Source organism: Pan paniscus, chromosome 7 (genome assembly GCF_029289425.2).
Source record: "Pan paniscus chromosome 7, NHGRI_mPanPan1-v2.0_pri, whole genome shotgun sequence".
Classification (NCBI taxonomy): Eukaryota; Metazoa; Chordata; class Mammalia; order Primates; family Hominidae; genus Pan; species Pan paniscus.
Window position 1 is genome coordinate 115,875,740 of NC_073256.2, and position 17,430 is coordinate 115,893,169.

At 35.0% G+C, this 17,430-nt stretch overlaps 1 protein-coding gene across 6 annotated transcripts in view; it reads right to left on the bottom strand.

Annotated features, from left to right (window-relative positions):
• Positions 1-17,430, bottom strand: part of STK3 (serine/threonine kinase 3) — a 505,519-nt gene that overhangs the window by 211,051 nt on the left and 277,038 nt on the right. For all 6 annotated transcript variants that reach the window (XM_063606446.1, XM_063606445.1, XM_063606449.1 and 3 more), the window contains exon 10: positions 5,355-5,530. In XM_063606446.1, coding sequence (XP_063462516.1) covers positions 5,355-5,530 — 176 coding nt within the window. The remainder of the gene's footprint in view (positions 1-5,354; positions 5,531-17,430) is intronic.

Consider the following 17,430-nt stretch of genomic DNA (forward strand, 5'->3'; position numbering starts at 1 on the left):
TATGTCAGCTATTTCTGTTAAACTTTCCTCCTCATTCTTGTTTTTCTTTTCAATTTTATTCCTATATTATTTTAAGCTTGTGCCACATAACCGATTTCCCCTACCCTGAGTCTCTTCCTATCAATCCTTCATGCTATCTTCAATATTAATATTCTTAAGATACTTTTCATCATGTCATCCTCCAACTTAAAACCTTCAGTGGCTTTCCACTGTCTATTAAATAAATATTCAGACTCTGTAACCTTGCAAGCTTTCACCCTCTGATCTGGATCTACTTTTCCATTTTATCTCTCGTATTTTTCCAGATTAACTACCACAGACTTGAAGGTCTCTATTTCATTGCCATCCAACATAGATTATGCTTTCCTACCGCTAAGCTTTTTATTACACATCATTCCTTGTAGTTCCTGCCTTCTCTCTTTCTGCTATCCATTTATCAATGCTTAGACAAAGTCCTCTTCCACATTATAATTTCATATACAACTCCAGCCTTCATCAAATCTCCCTCTTATTCAAAACCACATGGCAATGTCTGAGTTATTGTTCTGGATTACAATTTACCACTTCATTAACTCATACCTTGTCCTCTTAATAAATCAGTATAATTTATTTTTACCCACAGTGCCTAGCACAATCCAAAGTAAAATATTTGTTAAATTAGCTTAATGTTTTCTAACAAATTTTGGAATTTCCAGATAGAATGACTACAAAATCTATGAGGGGCTAAAAATGTTTCCAAAAGTTACTTTCAGGAGTTAGCCATTGGAAAAATAGATTCACAAAACTAAAATGAGTCTAAGACAGACAGTAGAAGGCTACATGTCAAAAATTGTGTGTATGTGAAAAATCTGAAAGTAGAGTACTGCAATGGTCATTATCAAAATCATTAATGAACTCTTAATTTCCTAAATTCAACATTCTAATTTCTGTTGAATTTTAATTAACACCCTTTCTATTAGATTGTCTGCAAAGTATACTGTAATAATTCCTTCCATCTCATAGCCACCCTTTGCCATGTGACTTTGCTGTTCCTTCCATCATGAGGTGAAATTTATTTCCATATCCTATGAATTAGGACTAGACTTCTGACATATTTTGACAACAGACTATGACAACAGTGACACTGTGCAAATTCTTTCCCCTCTTCTCTTATGCATTTTTTATGCAAAAAAATGCATAACACAAAATTAACCATTTTCAAGTGTTCAGTTAAGTGGCATTATTTATATTCACACTCTCATACAAGCATCACTACCATCCACTTCTGGAACGTTTTTCATCTTGCAAAACGGAAACTCTGTACCCAACAAACAATAACTCCCTATTTCCCACCCGTGAGAACCAACATTTTATTTTCCATCTCAATGAATTTGACTATTATAGGTAACTCATATAAGTAGAATCATATAGCATTTGTCCTTTTGTGACCTGGCTTATTTCACTTAGCATAATGTCTTCAGTGCTTATCCATGTTGTAGCATATTGCACAATTTCTTTCCTAAGGCTGAACAATATTCCATTTTATGTATTACAACATTTTTTTAATCCATTCATCCATCAATGGACACTTGGGTTGCTTCTACCTTTTTGTCATTGTGAATAATGCTGCCATGAAAAAGGGTGTACAACTACCTCTTTGAGACCCTGCTTTCACTTCTTTGGTACATACCCAGAGGTAGAATTGCTGGATTATATGATAATGCTATGTTAGTTTTTTTGAGGAACCACCATACTGCTTCCCATAGTGACTACAACATACTTCCACCAGCAGGTGCACAAGGAAAGGTTCCAATTTCTCTATGTCTTCAGCAACACTTGTTATTTTATGTGTTTGTGTTTTGATAATAGTCATTTGAATGGGTGTGTAGTATCTTATTGTAGTTTTGATATGCATTTCTCTAATGATTAATGATAATTATCGAATCTTTTCATGTGTTTATTAGCCATGCTTATCTTCTTTGGAGGAATATCTATTTAAGTCCTTTGCCCTTTTTTTTTTTTTTTTTTGAGACAGAGTCTCGCTCTTTCACCCAGGCTGGAGTGCAATGGCACGATCTCGGCTCACTGCAACCTCCGTCTCCTGGGTTCAAGTGATTCTCCTGCCTCAGCCTCCCAAGTAGCTGGAATTACAGGCATGTGCCACCACACCCTAGCTAATTTTGTATTTTTAGTACAGGTGGGGTTTCACCTTGTTGGTCAGGCTGGTCTCAAACTCCTGACCTCAGGTGATCCACCCACCTCAGCCTCCCAAAGTGCTGGGATTACAGGCATGAACCACCATGCCCAGCCCCTTTGCCCATTTCTGAAATGGATTGTTTGGGTTTTTTTTTGTTGCTGTTGAGTTGTAGGAGTTCATTATACATTATGAATATTAACCTCTTATCAGATATATGATTTACAAATGTTTTCTCTCATTCCATTGGTTGCCCTCCACTCTGTTGATAGTGTCTTGTGATGCACACAAGTTTTCCATTTTGATGTAGTCCAATTTATCTATTTTTTGTTACTTGTTTTTAGTGTCATAGCCTAGAAATCACTGCTAAATCCAATGTCATGAAGTTTTTCTCATATGTATTTCCTACTAATTTTTTAGTTTTATTTCTTACTGTAAGATCTTTGGCCCATTTTGAATTAATTTTTGTATATGGTGTAAAGTAAGACTCCAACTTCATTCTTTTGCATGTGGATATCCAGTTTTCCCAGCACGATTTGCTGAAATGCCTCTTCTTTGCCCCCACTGAATGGTCTTGGCATCCTTGCCGAAAATCATTTGACCATAGATGTGAAAAATTTACTTCTTAGCTCTCTATTCCATTGGTCTACATGTCTGTCTTTCTGACAGTACCACACTGTTTTGATTTCAGTAGCTTGGTAGTAAGTTTTGAAATCAGGAAACATGAGATCTTCAATTTTGTTTTTCTTTTTCAAGATTGTTTTGACTAATTAGGGTCCCTTGAGAATCCATATGGATTTTAGGATGAGTTTTTTTCCAGTTTTGCAAAAAATATCATTAGGATTTTGACAGAGATGACAATGACTCTGTAGATTGCTTTAGGCAATATTAACATCCTAACAATATTAAAGATTATAATCTATGAATATGTCTTTTCATGTACTGATATCTAATTTCTTTCACCCATATTTTTGCAGTTTTCAGTGTACAAGTCTTTTACCTACTTGGTTAAGATTATTCCTAAGTATCTCATTCTTTTTGATGCTATTATCAATGGACACTGTGCAGATCCTACGCTGATGTCAAGAGGCCTTACAACCTTGTTTTCACCTTCTTGGAAGGCTACTACTGCCACATACAAACTCCAGGCTTGCCTGATGAGATCATACGACCTAGCCAATAGTTAGCACAATTGCCAACACATTTGGGAAGTAATTTTAGAGAGAGTGTTCAGCCCCATTCAAGCCAGCAGATGACTGCAGTCACTTAAGAAACCCCAGGTAAGCCCAGCAGAAGAAACACTTAGATAAACCTAGACAAACTATTAACCTACAAAATTGTGGTTTTGATGAAAGTAAAATAGTTGTTATTTTAAGCCATTAAATTTTGGGGTGGTAGAAAGATTAACTGAAGCAAAGTTAAATCATTTTATTTGCCATTTCTTAACCATGATAATTTATTCATTACTTTGTAGCTCATTTCAAAGTGTTTCTCAGAGCCCATTAAGATGTATTCCATACTATTCAGCCATAAAAAAGAATAAAATCTTATCTTTTGAAGCAACATGGATGGAACTGGAGGCTATTATCTTAAGTGAAACAACTCAGAAACAGCAAAGTCAAATACTGCATGTTCTCATGTATAAGTAGGAGCTAAATAATGTGTACACGGACACAGAGTGTGGAATAATAGACTATGGAAACTTGGAAGGGTGAGAGGGGAAGAAGGGAGTCAGGGATGAGAAATTATCTAAAGGGTACAATGCACATTATTTGGGTAATGGTTACACTAAAAGTCCAGACTTCACCATGATGCAATATATCCATGTAAAATTAAAAAACAGCAATTGTACCCTTAAATTTATGCCAAAAAAAAAAAAAAGATTTATTCCAACTGACACAAGACAACTCTTTGAGGCTAAATACTCTACATTATTCATTTATATTCATGAATAATTTAAAGCTTAAATGTCAGCATTCTAAATAATTTATAATTTTAAAAAAGTAGATAGGTTAAAATGAAATCTTATTAGGACTAAAGATGTATTGATTTTATTTTTCTAACTGCTTACTACAATAGTGAAAAAATATTAAGTAGACATTGCAATGATGTTTGCAAGCTAACCTGTGAATTATACTGCTAATATTTGCTAGCAATTAGTACTAAATTTATTGGGGATAGATTTTGAAACTTTATTATCTGATTATTTAAAAACTCAATCACAATATTGAGGAAAAAAGTACTTAAAATATTTATAATTGCAAAGCATTTAGAGTCATGTTGTCTAAGCAAAATGGTTTATTATTACTTAAAAATTCTTAAATTTAAAAAATGTACATATTTATATTTATCTAAAATTGTATTTACTTATCCATACGTTTATTAATAAATAAAACTATAAAGGATTATAAAGTTATTTTGTTTGGAAAAAAAAATCTTCCAGAACAATATGCAAAAGTAACATTATTATTTAAAATGTGGTTAAGTAAAAATTTACTCCATAAAATTTTCACTCCATTAAATAACTCATTTTGAGAATTTACTCTCTCAAGTTCTGGAAACAGTTACTTTAAAATAGTTCATCTGTATTTTATGCATTCTTTAAAAGAAGTAAGAAGAACCAGGGTAGAAGAAATAATGAGAAAATGTAACAAAATAGGTGATAAGGCAGTTTTATACTGAAGTTTATATGCTCCTAGGTACAGAATAGGACTATTATTTCTGAGAAACCAAGTGGAATTAACACTTACTCAAATAGAAACCAACTCATATACTTTAAAAATTGAAGCAAATTCTCAAACTCTATGTCATAAATACCTTTGCTTCATTAATTTTGGCAACTGAGTTTACTGAATGTCAGAAGTATCTCATATTTGCATTATTGAAAACATCTTTTAAAATAGTTGTCATTTTAGTTTTAAGGAGTCCTGAATATTTATCTAAATTTGAGCTATGATTTATTTAACTATAAAAAAGTATTTCTCTGCAAGTACATTTCTATAAGCAAGCTACAGTTTCACAATTTCTCTAACCATGTATATGGCTGTATAATGAATATTAACATATGGTCTATAATTGCATATACATACACACAGTTCATATATATATGAACTATGCTTCTCAATTTGATGATAAAATATAGAAGGAGAAAACATAAATTGAAGAATTAAAATGTACTTACAAAGTCAAAGTCTCCATCTTGAGGAACTTTCCAGTTATCAGGAAAAACGTTTTTGGACATAGGGAAGGGTTCATGCATGTTCTGATTACAGTTTTCGTGACTCTTATTCTTGAAGTCTTGCTTATCAAAGTAGTCCATGAAAGATGGTCTTTGTACTTGTGGTGAGGTTGCATTTCCTTAGGTAAACAAAGAACATAAGGAAGGTATAAGTTCTTACATTTAAGGAAGTATTTTCTTTGAAGTATGATTTTTTTATGAAGCCATATAATAAATTTGCACTGGTCAGATTCAAGGCCAACATAATTAATTTCATAAAGAACAAAGTGAAATAAAATAAGAATTAAAAAATACCCAGACCAAATAAAAATTAAGCTGATGATTAGGCAAAGGTCTGGAATGTTTAGATTGTAGAAACATTTCAGAAGTTTAGTAAAATCATTATCAGAATTTTATTAAAAATCATTTCAGCTTTATTTCAAATTTCTCAAAGAAAGTAAATTTTAAAAACTCAGGTGTTTTTGGTGGGCTTTTTTTCTTTGCATTTAAGCCTGCATTGCTATTGTTATTGTACATTTTCAGCTGTAAGAAATTATGAGGACTTGGCTAGGCATGGTGGCCTGTAACCTCAGAACTTTGGGAGGCTAAGGTGGAAGGGATGCTTGAGCCCAGGAGTTCAAGACCAGCCTAAGCAACATAGTGAAACTCTGTCTCTATAAAAAATACAAAAAATTAGCCAGGTGTGGTGGCACCTATCTGTAGTCCCAGCTACTTTGGGGACAGAGGTGGGAGGATCACTTGAGCCTGGGAGGTCAAGGCTGCAGTGAGCTATGATTGTGCCACTGCACTCCAGTCTGGGCAACAGAGCAAGACCCTGTTCAAATTAAAAAATATATATATTTGAAATACATAAACTTTAAAAAAATTAAAAAAAATCATAAGAACTTACTCAGTTTCCTCTTATATTTATCAAACTGCTTCCTCAGTCTTTCTGATTCCCTCTGTCCCTGGACTTCCATGGCTTCGCCTGCCACACTTACATCCATGTCTCCCAACACTACTTCTCTAGCCCAGACTTTGCGCCTAAGTTCCATAACTAACTTTGCTAGCTATTAGACAACTTAATCTGAGGTGAGTTGCCAATTAATTTACCAGTTCTAAAACTAAATTCAAGATCTTTCCCTTCAAACCTACAGCTCCCCCGACATATTCTATCTCCACTAAAGTCAACCTTATTTACTCAATCCCCAAAATAATAAAGTTGAGAATTAATTCAGACTCCTCCCTTCCCACCATAGCAAACTGATTATTAGGTCTTTTAATTCTACTTCTCAGTACAGTTAACTATAACCCCTTTTCTCTACTTATCATTGCAACTGTCTTAGTTTAGCTTCTAATCACTTCTTGCTTAGGCCATTGTAGCAGCCTCCAAACTAGTCTCCTTGCTTCCAGTATCACAGTTTTGATTTTAATTTCCATATTGTCAAAGTGGTGACCTTTCTAAATACAAACCAAAAGATGTCATTCTGCTCAGAATCTTTCAATGGCTCTTCATTTTTTATACTGAATGACTAAATAGGAAATAAATATTTGGAATAACTAGATTTTTAATCTGGCTATATTGGTCTTGATCAGCGGTTTTCAAATTGGATCCTTAAAGCCCCAGGGCTCCAAATAAATGTCCCAGAGACCACCAAGAAGGCATTTCCCATATAATTCTCCAAATACAAAGTAAGCTACTTTTCTTTTTCTTTTCTTTTTTTTTTGAGATGGAGTTTCGCTCTTGTTGCGCAGGCTAGAGTGCAATGGCACGATCTCAGCTCATTGCAACCTCCGCCTCCTGAGTTCAAGCAATTCTCCTGCCTCAGCCTCCCAAGTAGCTGGGATTACGGGCATGCGCCACCATGCCTGGCTAATTTTGTATTTTTAGTAGAGATGGGGTTTCTCCATGTTGGTCAGGCAGTAAGCTACTTTCTTAAGAATTTTTTGTGGGGAGTACACCTCCCCACAAGGGACCCTGATGGGCAACTGTAAGTTACAAAAAGTATTTTTAAAATGTAAAATTGAAATCTTTCCTTCCGTAATTTATACTCATGTTCCAAATAAATTCCTCTTTCGTATAATTGTCCCTCAAATATCTGAAGACAGAGGTAATGGCTCCTGTCTTGGCTGTCTATTTTTAATATAAAACATCCCCAGTTCCTTTCATAGGATATATGTTTCAGATTCATCATCAACTTGTTTACTTGCCTATGGAGACATTCTAGTCTCACTGTTCCTCTAAAAAGAAACATAATATTCATAAGTTATCTGACCAACCTAGATTGCATTTGTAATAGTCCTAGCACAGTTGAAAACTACAGTTACTACTATGACAACTAAGTAACGTTAGTTGGGATGAGCTTTAAGGTCATTTTGGTCAAAAGAAAGCATGTTAAGACTTATTTTTAGTCTTTAAAAATATGAGGGAAGCCTAAATCGATGCCTACTTTATGTGGCAAATCAGAGAGTCCGGAATTCTTAATCAAACTTCAAAAAACAAAAGGGTGGGGTGACGGAGATTGAACTGACAGGTAAACGTCCTATCTCCTCTTTCCTTTCTCCCTACTTTTGGATCTCTATGTGTGTTATTTGACAGATTGGAAGCCTAGGTGAGGCGGCTTAGGTGAGGTTATAAGAGAGAGTGGTAATGGTGATATTTATTCATTAAAAAAATTCTGTCTCATTGCCTTAAAATAAAATGGTTTGCCATATCAAAACAGAGGTTTTATTGACTTCACCTTATGTGTTTTAAAAAAATTTTTATAAGATAAAATTTACCATCTTACTTCTGGGTATATATCCGGAATTGAAAGCCAGGTCTTGAAGAGATATCTGTAACCCCATGTCTATTGCAGCATTATTCATAACAGCTAAAACATGGAAGCAAGCCAAGTGCCCATTAGCAAAATGTGAGGAAGGAAATTCTGACACATGCTACAACATGGATGAACCTTGAGGACATTATGCTATGTGAAATAAGCTAGTAACAAAAGAACAAAATACTGTATGATTCCACTTATGTCAGGTATTTAGAGTAGTCAACATCATAGAGACAGAAAACAGAATGGTGGTTGCTAGGGACTAAGAGGAGTGGGAAATGGGGAGTCAGTGTTTAATAGGTACAGCAGTTGAGTTTTACGAGATGAAAAGAGTTATGGAAATTGATGGTGGTGATGGCTGCACAACTTTATGGAAGTGCTTAAGATTAATACTATTGAACTAGATACAGGCATATTTCGCAGTTATTGCAGGTTTGGTTCCAGACCACTGCAATAATGAGAATATCGCAATAATGTAAGTCACATAAATTTTTTGGTTTCCCAGTGCACATAAAAGTTATGTTTGTTTGTTTGCCTTCACAACGTCAATTTTCTTAAAAATTTCTTTTTAACTTTTAAGGTCAGGGGTACATGTGCAGATTTGTTACATAGGTAAACTTGTGTCATGGGGGTTTGTTTTACAGATTATTTCATCACCCACGTATTAAGCCTAGTACCCATTTGTTTTTTCTGATCCTCTCCCTCCTCCCAGCCTCCACTCTCTGAAAAGTCCCAGTGTGTGTTGTTCCCCAGATGTGGCCATGTATTCTCATCATTTAGCTTCCACTTGTAAGTGAGAACATGCGGTATTTGGTTTTCTAAAAGTTATGTTTAGGAGTGACATCAGAAAGATGGCTGACAAGAGAGGCCTGGTGCTAGTCCACTCTCAACAAAAAAAGACCAAGGCAACAGATAAATAGCTAAGATTTGACTGGAGTGTCAGTGGGAGAACCCTGGAGAATAACGAGAGAGTGCAGAGGCACCTGTGCTGCTCAGAAGTCCAGTTTGGGGTGGCTGTAGTGTTTCTTAAATAATACCGCAGTGAAGTTTGCTGTATCAGTTAACTCTTCCTTTCACAAAATGTTTCTCTGTAGCATGAGATGCTGTTTCGTAACATTTTACCCACAGCACAGTGTCTCTCAAAATTGTAGTCAATCCTCTCAAACTCTACCACTGCTTTATCAACTGAGTTTATGGAAAATTCTAAGTCCTTTGTTGTCATTTCAACAATGTTCACAGCATCTTCACAAGGAGTAGATTCCATCGCAAGAAACCACTTTCTTTGCTCATCCATAAGAAGCAACTCTTCATCTGTTCAAGTTTAATCATGAGATTGCAGCAATTCAGGCACATCTTCAGGCTGTACTTCCAAGTCTAGTTCTTTCGCTATTACCATCACACTTGCAGTTACTTCCTCCACTGAAGTCTTTAACCCCTTAAAGTCATCCATGAGGGTTGGAATGGACTTCTTCCAACCTCCTGTTAATGCTGATCTTTTTACTTCCTCCTATGAATCACAAATGTTCTTAATAACATGAAGAATGATGAATCCTTTCCAGAAGGTTTTCAACTTACTTGATCCAGATCCATCAAAGCAATCACTATTTACGGCAGATATTGCCTTATAAAATGTATTTCTTAATAATAAGACTTGAAAGTCTAAAATACTCCTGGATCTATGGGCTACAAAATGGATGTTGTGTTAGCAGGCATGAAAACAACATTAATTTCCTTGCATATTTCCATCAGACCCCTTGGGTGACCAGGTGCATTCTCACTGAGCAGTAACAGTCCAAAGATAATCTTTTTTTCTCAGCAGTAGGTCTCAACAGTGGGCTTAAAATATTCAGCAAACCATAGTGCAAACAAATGTGCTGCCATCCAGGCTTCATTATTCCATTTATAGAGCACAGGCAGAGTAGAATTAGCATAATTTTTAAGGGCCCTAGGATTTTCAAAACAGTAAATGAACATTGGCTTCAACTTAGTCACCACCACCAGCCTGTCCTTTGAAGCTCTGAAGCCAGGCATTGACTTCTCCTCTGTAGCTAGGAAAGTCTTAGATGACATCTTCCAATAGAAGACTTGCTTATTCTGTATTGAAATTCTGTTGTTTAGGGTAGCCACCTTCATCAATTATCTTAGCTACATCTTCTGGATAACTTGCTGCAGCTTCTCCATCAGTACTTGCTGCTTCACTTTGTACTTGTATGGTCTGGAGATAGCTTCTTTCCTTAAACGTCATGAACCAACCTATGCTAGCTTCAAACTTTTCTTCTGCAGCTTCCTTACCTCTTTCAGCCTTCCAGAATTAAACAGAGTTAGAGCCTTGCTCTGGATTAGACTTTGGCTTAAGGAAATGTTGTGACTGGTTTAATCTTCTATCCACACCACTCAAACTTTCTCCATATCAGAAAGAGAAAGGCTGTTTCACTTTCTTATCATTCATGTGTTCACTGGAGTAGAACTTTTAATTTCCTTTAAGAAGTTTTTCTTTGCATTCACAACTTGGCTGTTTGGTGCAAGAGGCCTAGCTTTCACCCAGTCTCAGCTTTCAATATGCCTTCCTCACTAAGTTTAATCATTTCTAGCTTTTGATTTAAAGTGAGAGATGTGTGACTCTTCCTTTCACTTTAGCACATAGAGGCCATTGCAGGGTTATCAATGGGCCTAATTTCAATATTGTGATGTCTCAGAGAAAAGGGAGGCCTGAGGAGAGAGACAGAGACAAGGTAATGGCCTGCTGGTGGGGCAGTCAGAACACATACTACATTTATCAATTAAATTCGCCATCTTATATAGGCGCAGTTTGTTGTGCCCCAAAACAATTACAATAGTAGCACCAAAGACCACTGATCACAGATCAGTGTAACAGACATAATAATCATGAAAAGGTTTGAAATATTGTGAAAAGTACCAAACTATGACACAGAAACACAAAGTGAGCACATAACATTGGAAAAACAGTGCCAATAGACTTGCTTGACACAAGGTTGCCACAAACCTTCAATCTGTAAAACACAGAATGTCTGTGAAGCACAAAAAAGCAAATTGCAATAATGAGGTATGCTTATGTTTAAAAATGGTTAAGATGGTGAATTTTAGGTTATATGTATTTTACCACAATAAAAAAAATTTTTTAAATTACCATCAAAAATGTGCCATTCAGTAGCATGAAGTATTGTGTGACCAATCTTCACCTTGCAAAATGGAGACTCTTGTACCCAATGAACAACTTGCCATTTTCCCCTACCTCTAGCAACCACCATTTTACTTCCTGTTTTTATGAATCTTACTACTCTGGATATGTCATATAAGTATAATCCATTAAAGTGGTATTTTTTTTGTTTTTCTTTGTTTTTTTTTTTATGACTGGCTTATTTCATTTAACATAATGACCTCAAGGTTCATTCATGTTGTGGCATGTGTCAGCATTTCCTTCCTTTTCAAGAATAAATAACATTCAACTCTATGTATATACTACATTTTGCTTATCCATTTGTCTGTCGATGAACACTTGGGTTTTTCTACTTTTGTTGAATAATGCTCCTATGAATATTGTTGAATAATGCTCCTATGAACATGAGTATAGAAATACATCTTAGAGATCCTGCTAATTATGTGGCTTTGTGTTATTTACTCTTTTTTAAATAAGTTTTTCTCTATGTGCAGATCTTTAGTTGCAAGTAATCTTATTTTTTAATATCTATCCGGAGGTCTTTTTCGCTTTCTAATGGGTGTTTTGATGGTTGAGCCTAATCTATGATTAAATGAATGATTACAATACAATGTAAACATGTGAATAATATAATTATTGGTAAAAGTAATTTTTATTTTTACCCTATGAGTATGTTGTATGTATGTATGGATAGATGGATGGGTGGGTGGACTGACTGATTTGATTGCCTGACAGGGTCTCTCCTTCTGTCTCCCATGCTGGAGTGCAGTGGCATGATCTCCGCCCACTGAAGGCTTGACCTTCTGGGCTCAAGCGATTTTCCCATCTCAGCCTCCTGAGTAGCTAGGACTACAGGCATGCACCGCCACACTCGGTTAATTTTTGTTTACTTTTTGTAGAGATGAGGTCTTACTATGTTGCCCAGGCTGGTTTCAAACTCCTGGACTCAAGCAATCCTCCCATTTTGGCCTCCCAAAGTGCTGGCATCACAGGTGTGGGCCACCATACCTCGCTGAGTTATGTCTTTTAAATGTGTTTCCATCTTTACTTTTCATTAAACCATAAGTTCCCTAATGTAGAATTCCAAATCCTTTACCTAAATAATTTCACAGATAACTCTATTAATTTGTGTTTTTGACTGTCTACCCAGATGTTCAATACCTATGAACAACAGCAGGAGCCATGGTTTTTCATCATTACTTTTGAATTAGTAGATGCTATATGTATTTCATTACTAGCATTGGTGCACTGCTGATAATGTATTTGAGAAAGTATTGTGACTACTACAATTATTATTAGGTTGGTGCAAGTAATAACAGAATGATCTATCCCAGTAGAGTCAGAAAGAACCTGATTTTCAGAATATGCATGTAATAGTGGAAAAATAGAAAAAGACTCTCAACACAACTGTTTATCTAAGGACCAATCCTCTAATTACAGCTGTTCCAGCTTTAGATGGCTAGAAAATGTGACAAGACATCTGGGACCCAAATGGTACCCACTGTAAAGATATTGAGACATTCTATGAAATTTAAGATAGTATAAAACACCAATATTTGTGGTAAACCTTTAGAACTTAGAACACTCTCATATCTCACATTCAAAGCTCATGAAAAAGAAACTCCTTAGGGACAGTTCAGCATGAAAACAGCCAAAGCTGCCTTTAGATTTCCTGTCATAACAGACTTTACAAGTATGTTAAAAATGAACAAAATATATAGAAGAGAAGGTGTAATATTTCAACAATCAATAAATATGCTAAAAATAAAGATATGGTGTCTATGGTGTTCATCTTCAACTTTGTTCCCTGAAATCAACAACAAAAATAGAAATTGGTTAATTTGATGGGTTACATTACTGACATTTAGACAGGACACATACATTCCATTAACATTTTCAGCAGATTTTTAGTACCTTTGATTTGTCTCTAGGCTTCATCATTACAAGACGTATTTCTCTATATTCAGAATTGAAACTTGGTTCCCATGGTAACCTCTTATACCAAAATAGAGTCTAGGAATTTAACCTGTTATTCTCCATTTCTGCCCCATTTTGTAAGTTTAAAAAAATTACAAGTGTAGCTCAACTTACACATATTTTTTATAAACCAATTGAGTAAATCAAACCATAAAGCTGGGAGAAGGGGGATAATCCCTTAAAGAAATTCTTTGCTCAATATTCTTTTTGTTTCTTTTTCTTTTTAAAGGGAAGATTAATTCTGTAATAGAACTATATATTTAGTTGTAAGTTCTGTTTTCATCAAGAAGTCTTAAAATGTGTCACACACATAAATACATCTGAAAACTTTAACATTCAGTATTATATAATAAGGGTTATCAAGTTTGTCAAGGAAAGTCAGAATCAGGGAGGAGAGAAAAAATGGTTTCTTTAGAAACTAACTGCTGGAAAAGTAAGAAACTCCTAATCCACCATTATCAACTGCATTTGATAATGAATAGAAAGGTTTCACTGAAGCGTATTTCTAGATAGCATTCTTTAAAAAGTAAATTTAGTATTTGTAGGTGCTTTGGTAAGAACAAAACAAAAACAATAGAAACTACAAAAAGCATGCATTGTGGCACTACTAATCCAGTGAAGACAACAGCACTCTGTGACCTATGTTCCTCCCCAGATCATCTTCCTCTCTCCACACCAGGCCAGGACCACATTGCTTTCATTAATTTTTTTTTTTTTTTCATCCAGCACTGGCTTCACTGCTGAGGCTCTCGTTATGGTCTTGTTTTCTCCTCAACTAGGAGATAAGAAACTCTTCATCCCAGAATCTTTACAAACTCCCCAGTGCTGTAATAAACAGTCAGGGTTCTCTTGATATACCACTGACTCTTACTTTGGACCTCTATCTGAGAAAATTCACCCAAACCATTATTGGAGTAAATTAAAAACTAATCTTTTCCTACCAGAAACTCACATTTATAGAGCACCTATTCTAATATGACCTACATATTAAGAGTAGCAGCATACACTGGGAAGGAGAAGGAGAAAAATAAAATCTCAGAAGTTGCTTTTTTCACTACAAAGAATAGAGTGGGGGAAATTTTAATCTTCTATAAAAACCTTCAAAACAGAAAGATGGGCTGAGCAGGCATTTCCTTTAGAAATGAGGAGAGTAAGAAAAAGGCTGAAGGAAAGACAATGTTCTTTTCTGCAATGAGTCAGAGAAGAAACAGTTTGATTAGAGAGAAGTGGTAGCAACAGAAAGGAGAGAAGCAGACTACTCCTTGGTGTTGATTAAATAAAGAAAGGAAATTACTAGGAAATTTCATTCCAGGAATCTACTCTTCCAACCCCAACAGTCTTGTGCGTGCTCCTGACAACATCCCAATCAGGAGCTTCTAACTGAAGTCACATAAGCCACCACCAATGTCGTAGTGTCTCAAAGTGAAAAATTTGCCTCCCTAATATCTATAATCCCTAGCTTCCTGACTAGGGGTGAGAAAGTATCTATCTCATTGGAAAAAGTGGCTATGTAATACAATTCTGGCTAATGACACATTAAAATAAGGGTTTAGGCCAGGTATGGTGGCTCATACCTCTAATCCCAGCATTTTGGGAGGCTGAGGCAGGAGGATTGCTTGAGGCCAGGAGTTTGAAGCTGCAATAAGCTATGGGCTATGATCACAAACACCATATTCCAGTCTAGATGACAGAGTGAGACCCTTCTCTTAAAAAAAAATCAAGTAAGGTTTTCTAGGAAAGTTCTGTTTTCTTGATATAGGCACAATCCTTTCTGTTTTTTGCTCTTTTCTACTGCCTGGAATACAGACTTGATGGCTAGAGATCCTACATTTACTCTGCAGGCAGGAGAACAAGCATAATACCCTAAAGATGGTGTCACAGAAATGATTTCTAATGACATCATGAACTCACTCCGCCAGTGCCGGATACTCTGCTTTTGGATTTCTCATCAAATGAGAAAAGAAATTAATCTTATTTTGTTTAAACCACTGTTATTTGGGTTTATTGGTACATACAGTCAAATTCAGTCCTTAACTGATACATTTCTATTCCCAAATGGAGGATGTAGGGAGAAGCAGAAGGAGCAGCAATCTGCAGTTTCACTGCAGAAACATCCCAATTTCAAACTTGAAGTCCACTATTATACAGAGTAGTTTAAATATCACTACGTCTCAGATACATTATAGTTTTAAAGGTTTTTTTACAGGCTGACCTAAAAAACCTATGGCAAAATGCCTTTTGGCTTCCACACTCAAAAATTTTAAAAATAACCCACTCCTAAGATAAAAATAAACACTTTTACAGAGTTAACAAAAGTTTTAAAAGCAACTTAAATAAAAGAAGGAGTCTATTCTGTCAGATTTTTCTTTTTGGATGATTTAATAACAAGATACTATTAACCAAGATATGTTTACACTTAATTTTTTATTCAAATGTATGTGCTTATACTTCTAAATATTTTCCATTGCTTAATTTAAAACCTAGTATTAACATTTAGAGTATCTCTTTCTCATACACAAAAAAAAGATTAAAAAACAATTTTTAAAAAAATTTAAAGAGGAAAACAGGTTAGGTTTGTTTTAAAAGTTAATGGGAGGGGGCAGCTGCAATTGCCCAGTAATGTTTAACTACACAATATGAAACACATGCCACAATGCGCAGCTGAGTCTCCAGAGAGATACATGTTCACAGAAGTGGGACAGAGAGGATGATGTTTCTGACTTACAGTTTATTAAAAAAAATACTAGGCTCTTCAATGAGAAAATAAAGCAGGAAATCTCAAGATAGTAACCACTGTCATATGTGATGTGGTTGCTATGGCAAATACTTTTTTTAAGTACAAAAAGAATAATCATATAAAATTGACATCAATTTCTCCAGCTGCAGCCGAATTTTGACCCCAGCTTACAAAAACATTTTATTTTAACAATAATTTTAACGTTCAGAATTACCTAGTTCCTCAATTTTGGCCCTAATTCCTTCAACTAGTTGCTCATGGAACTAAAAACCTATTAGCAATAAAGAATAAAGTAACTATCATTCATTCTCTTTGTGGATAAGAAATTTTAAAGAAAAAGGTTGCTTTTCATCTCCTTCATGCATCCCCAAAACATTTACAAGTAAACTAAATTGTGAGAAATATAATACCGTAGAAAACACGTCAGTCCACCCACAATTATTCATTAAGTTTCCTAATTTGCACATCTTCTAAACAAGTAAAAAGTCCTCATAAAAATTTAAATATATAAAGTAATTTTTAAAAATACTTTAACAAAATAATTTAATTTTTAACTTCTTAGCATGATTATGACAAAGATATTTAAGTTTAGAGAATAAAATAACAATCATAACTTTAGTAATGTATGCGTCAACATCAAAAAGATTTATGAAGATTACCTAATTTGTTCTTCTAAAAATATTTTAAGATGTGGGTGGTTCCACCTCATTAATGGCCTTCGAAAGTGTCCTTTAATTTGTTGCCAAGAGTATAGTGAATACATATAAAAACCAGGATGTTAACACAGAAGCTACTGACATCAGTTTTTTCCTGAACTTCACCATACTGTATTTTAAAACAAAGAAGGATAAACATAACATGGAGAAGGTCCACGGACTATTCATAAAAGATTAAAAAACTTAGAAAATAATACCTGCACAAAGGTTAAAGAGATTGAAATTATTCAGCCAAGAAAAGTCAAGTCTGAGAAAGAACTTAATAAGTATCCAAGTATTTATGAAGGGTTCTTTGCACAGAAAATAGTGACCAGCTGTTTTCAATCTCCAATGAAGGCAGAATAGAAGGAAACAAAAATTGAAGCCCAAAGATTTTAGTTAAATAAAAGGAAGGAGTTCCTGTGCGAGTAATGAATATTGTAATGGTCACTGTATCTATGAAAATGCTTTCTTCCAAGGCTTGTACAGGAAAGACATTTTCATTTTTACAGGGAAGACTAATATTTACATCCTTGGGTGTGTTTTGTGCTAATAAAAGAGGTATCCTACAACCAAAATGCATACACCAGCAGGTCTGAGCTGGGTTATACTTCGTTAAACGTCCCACGGA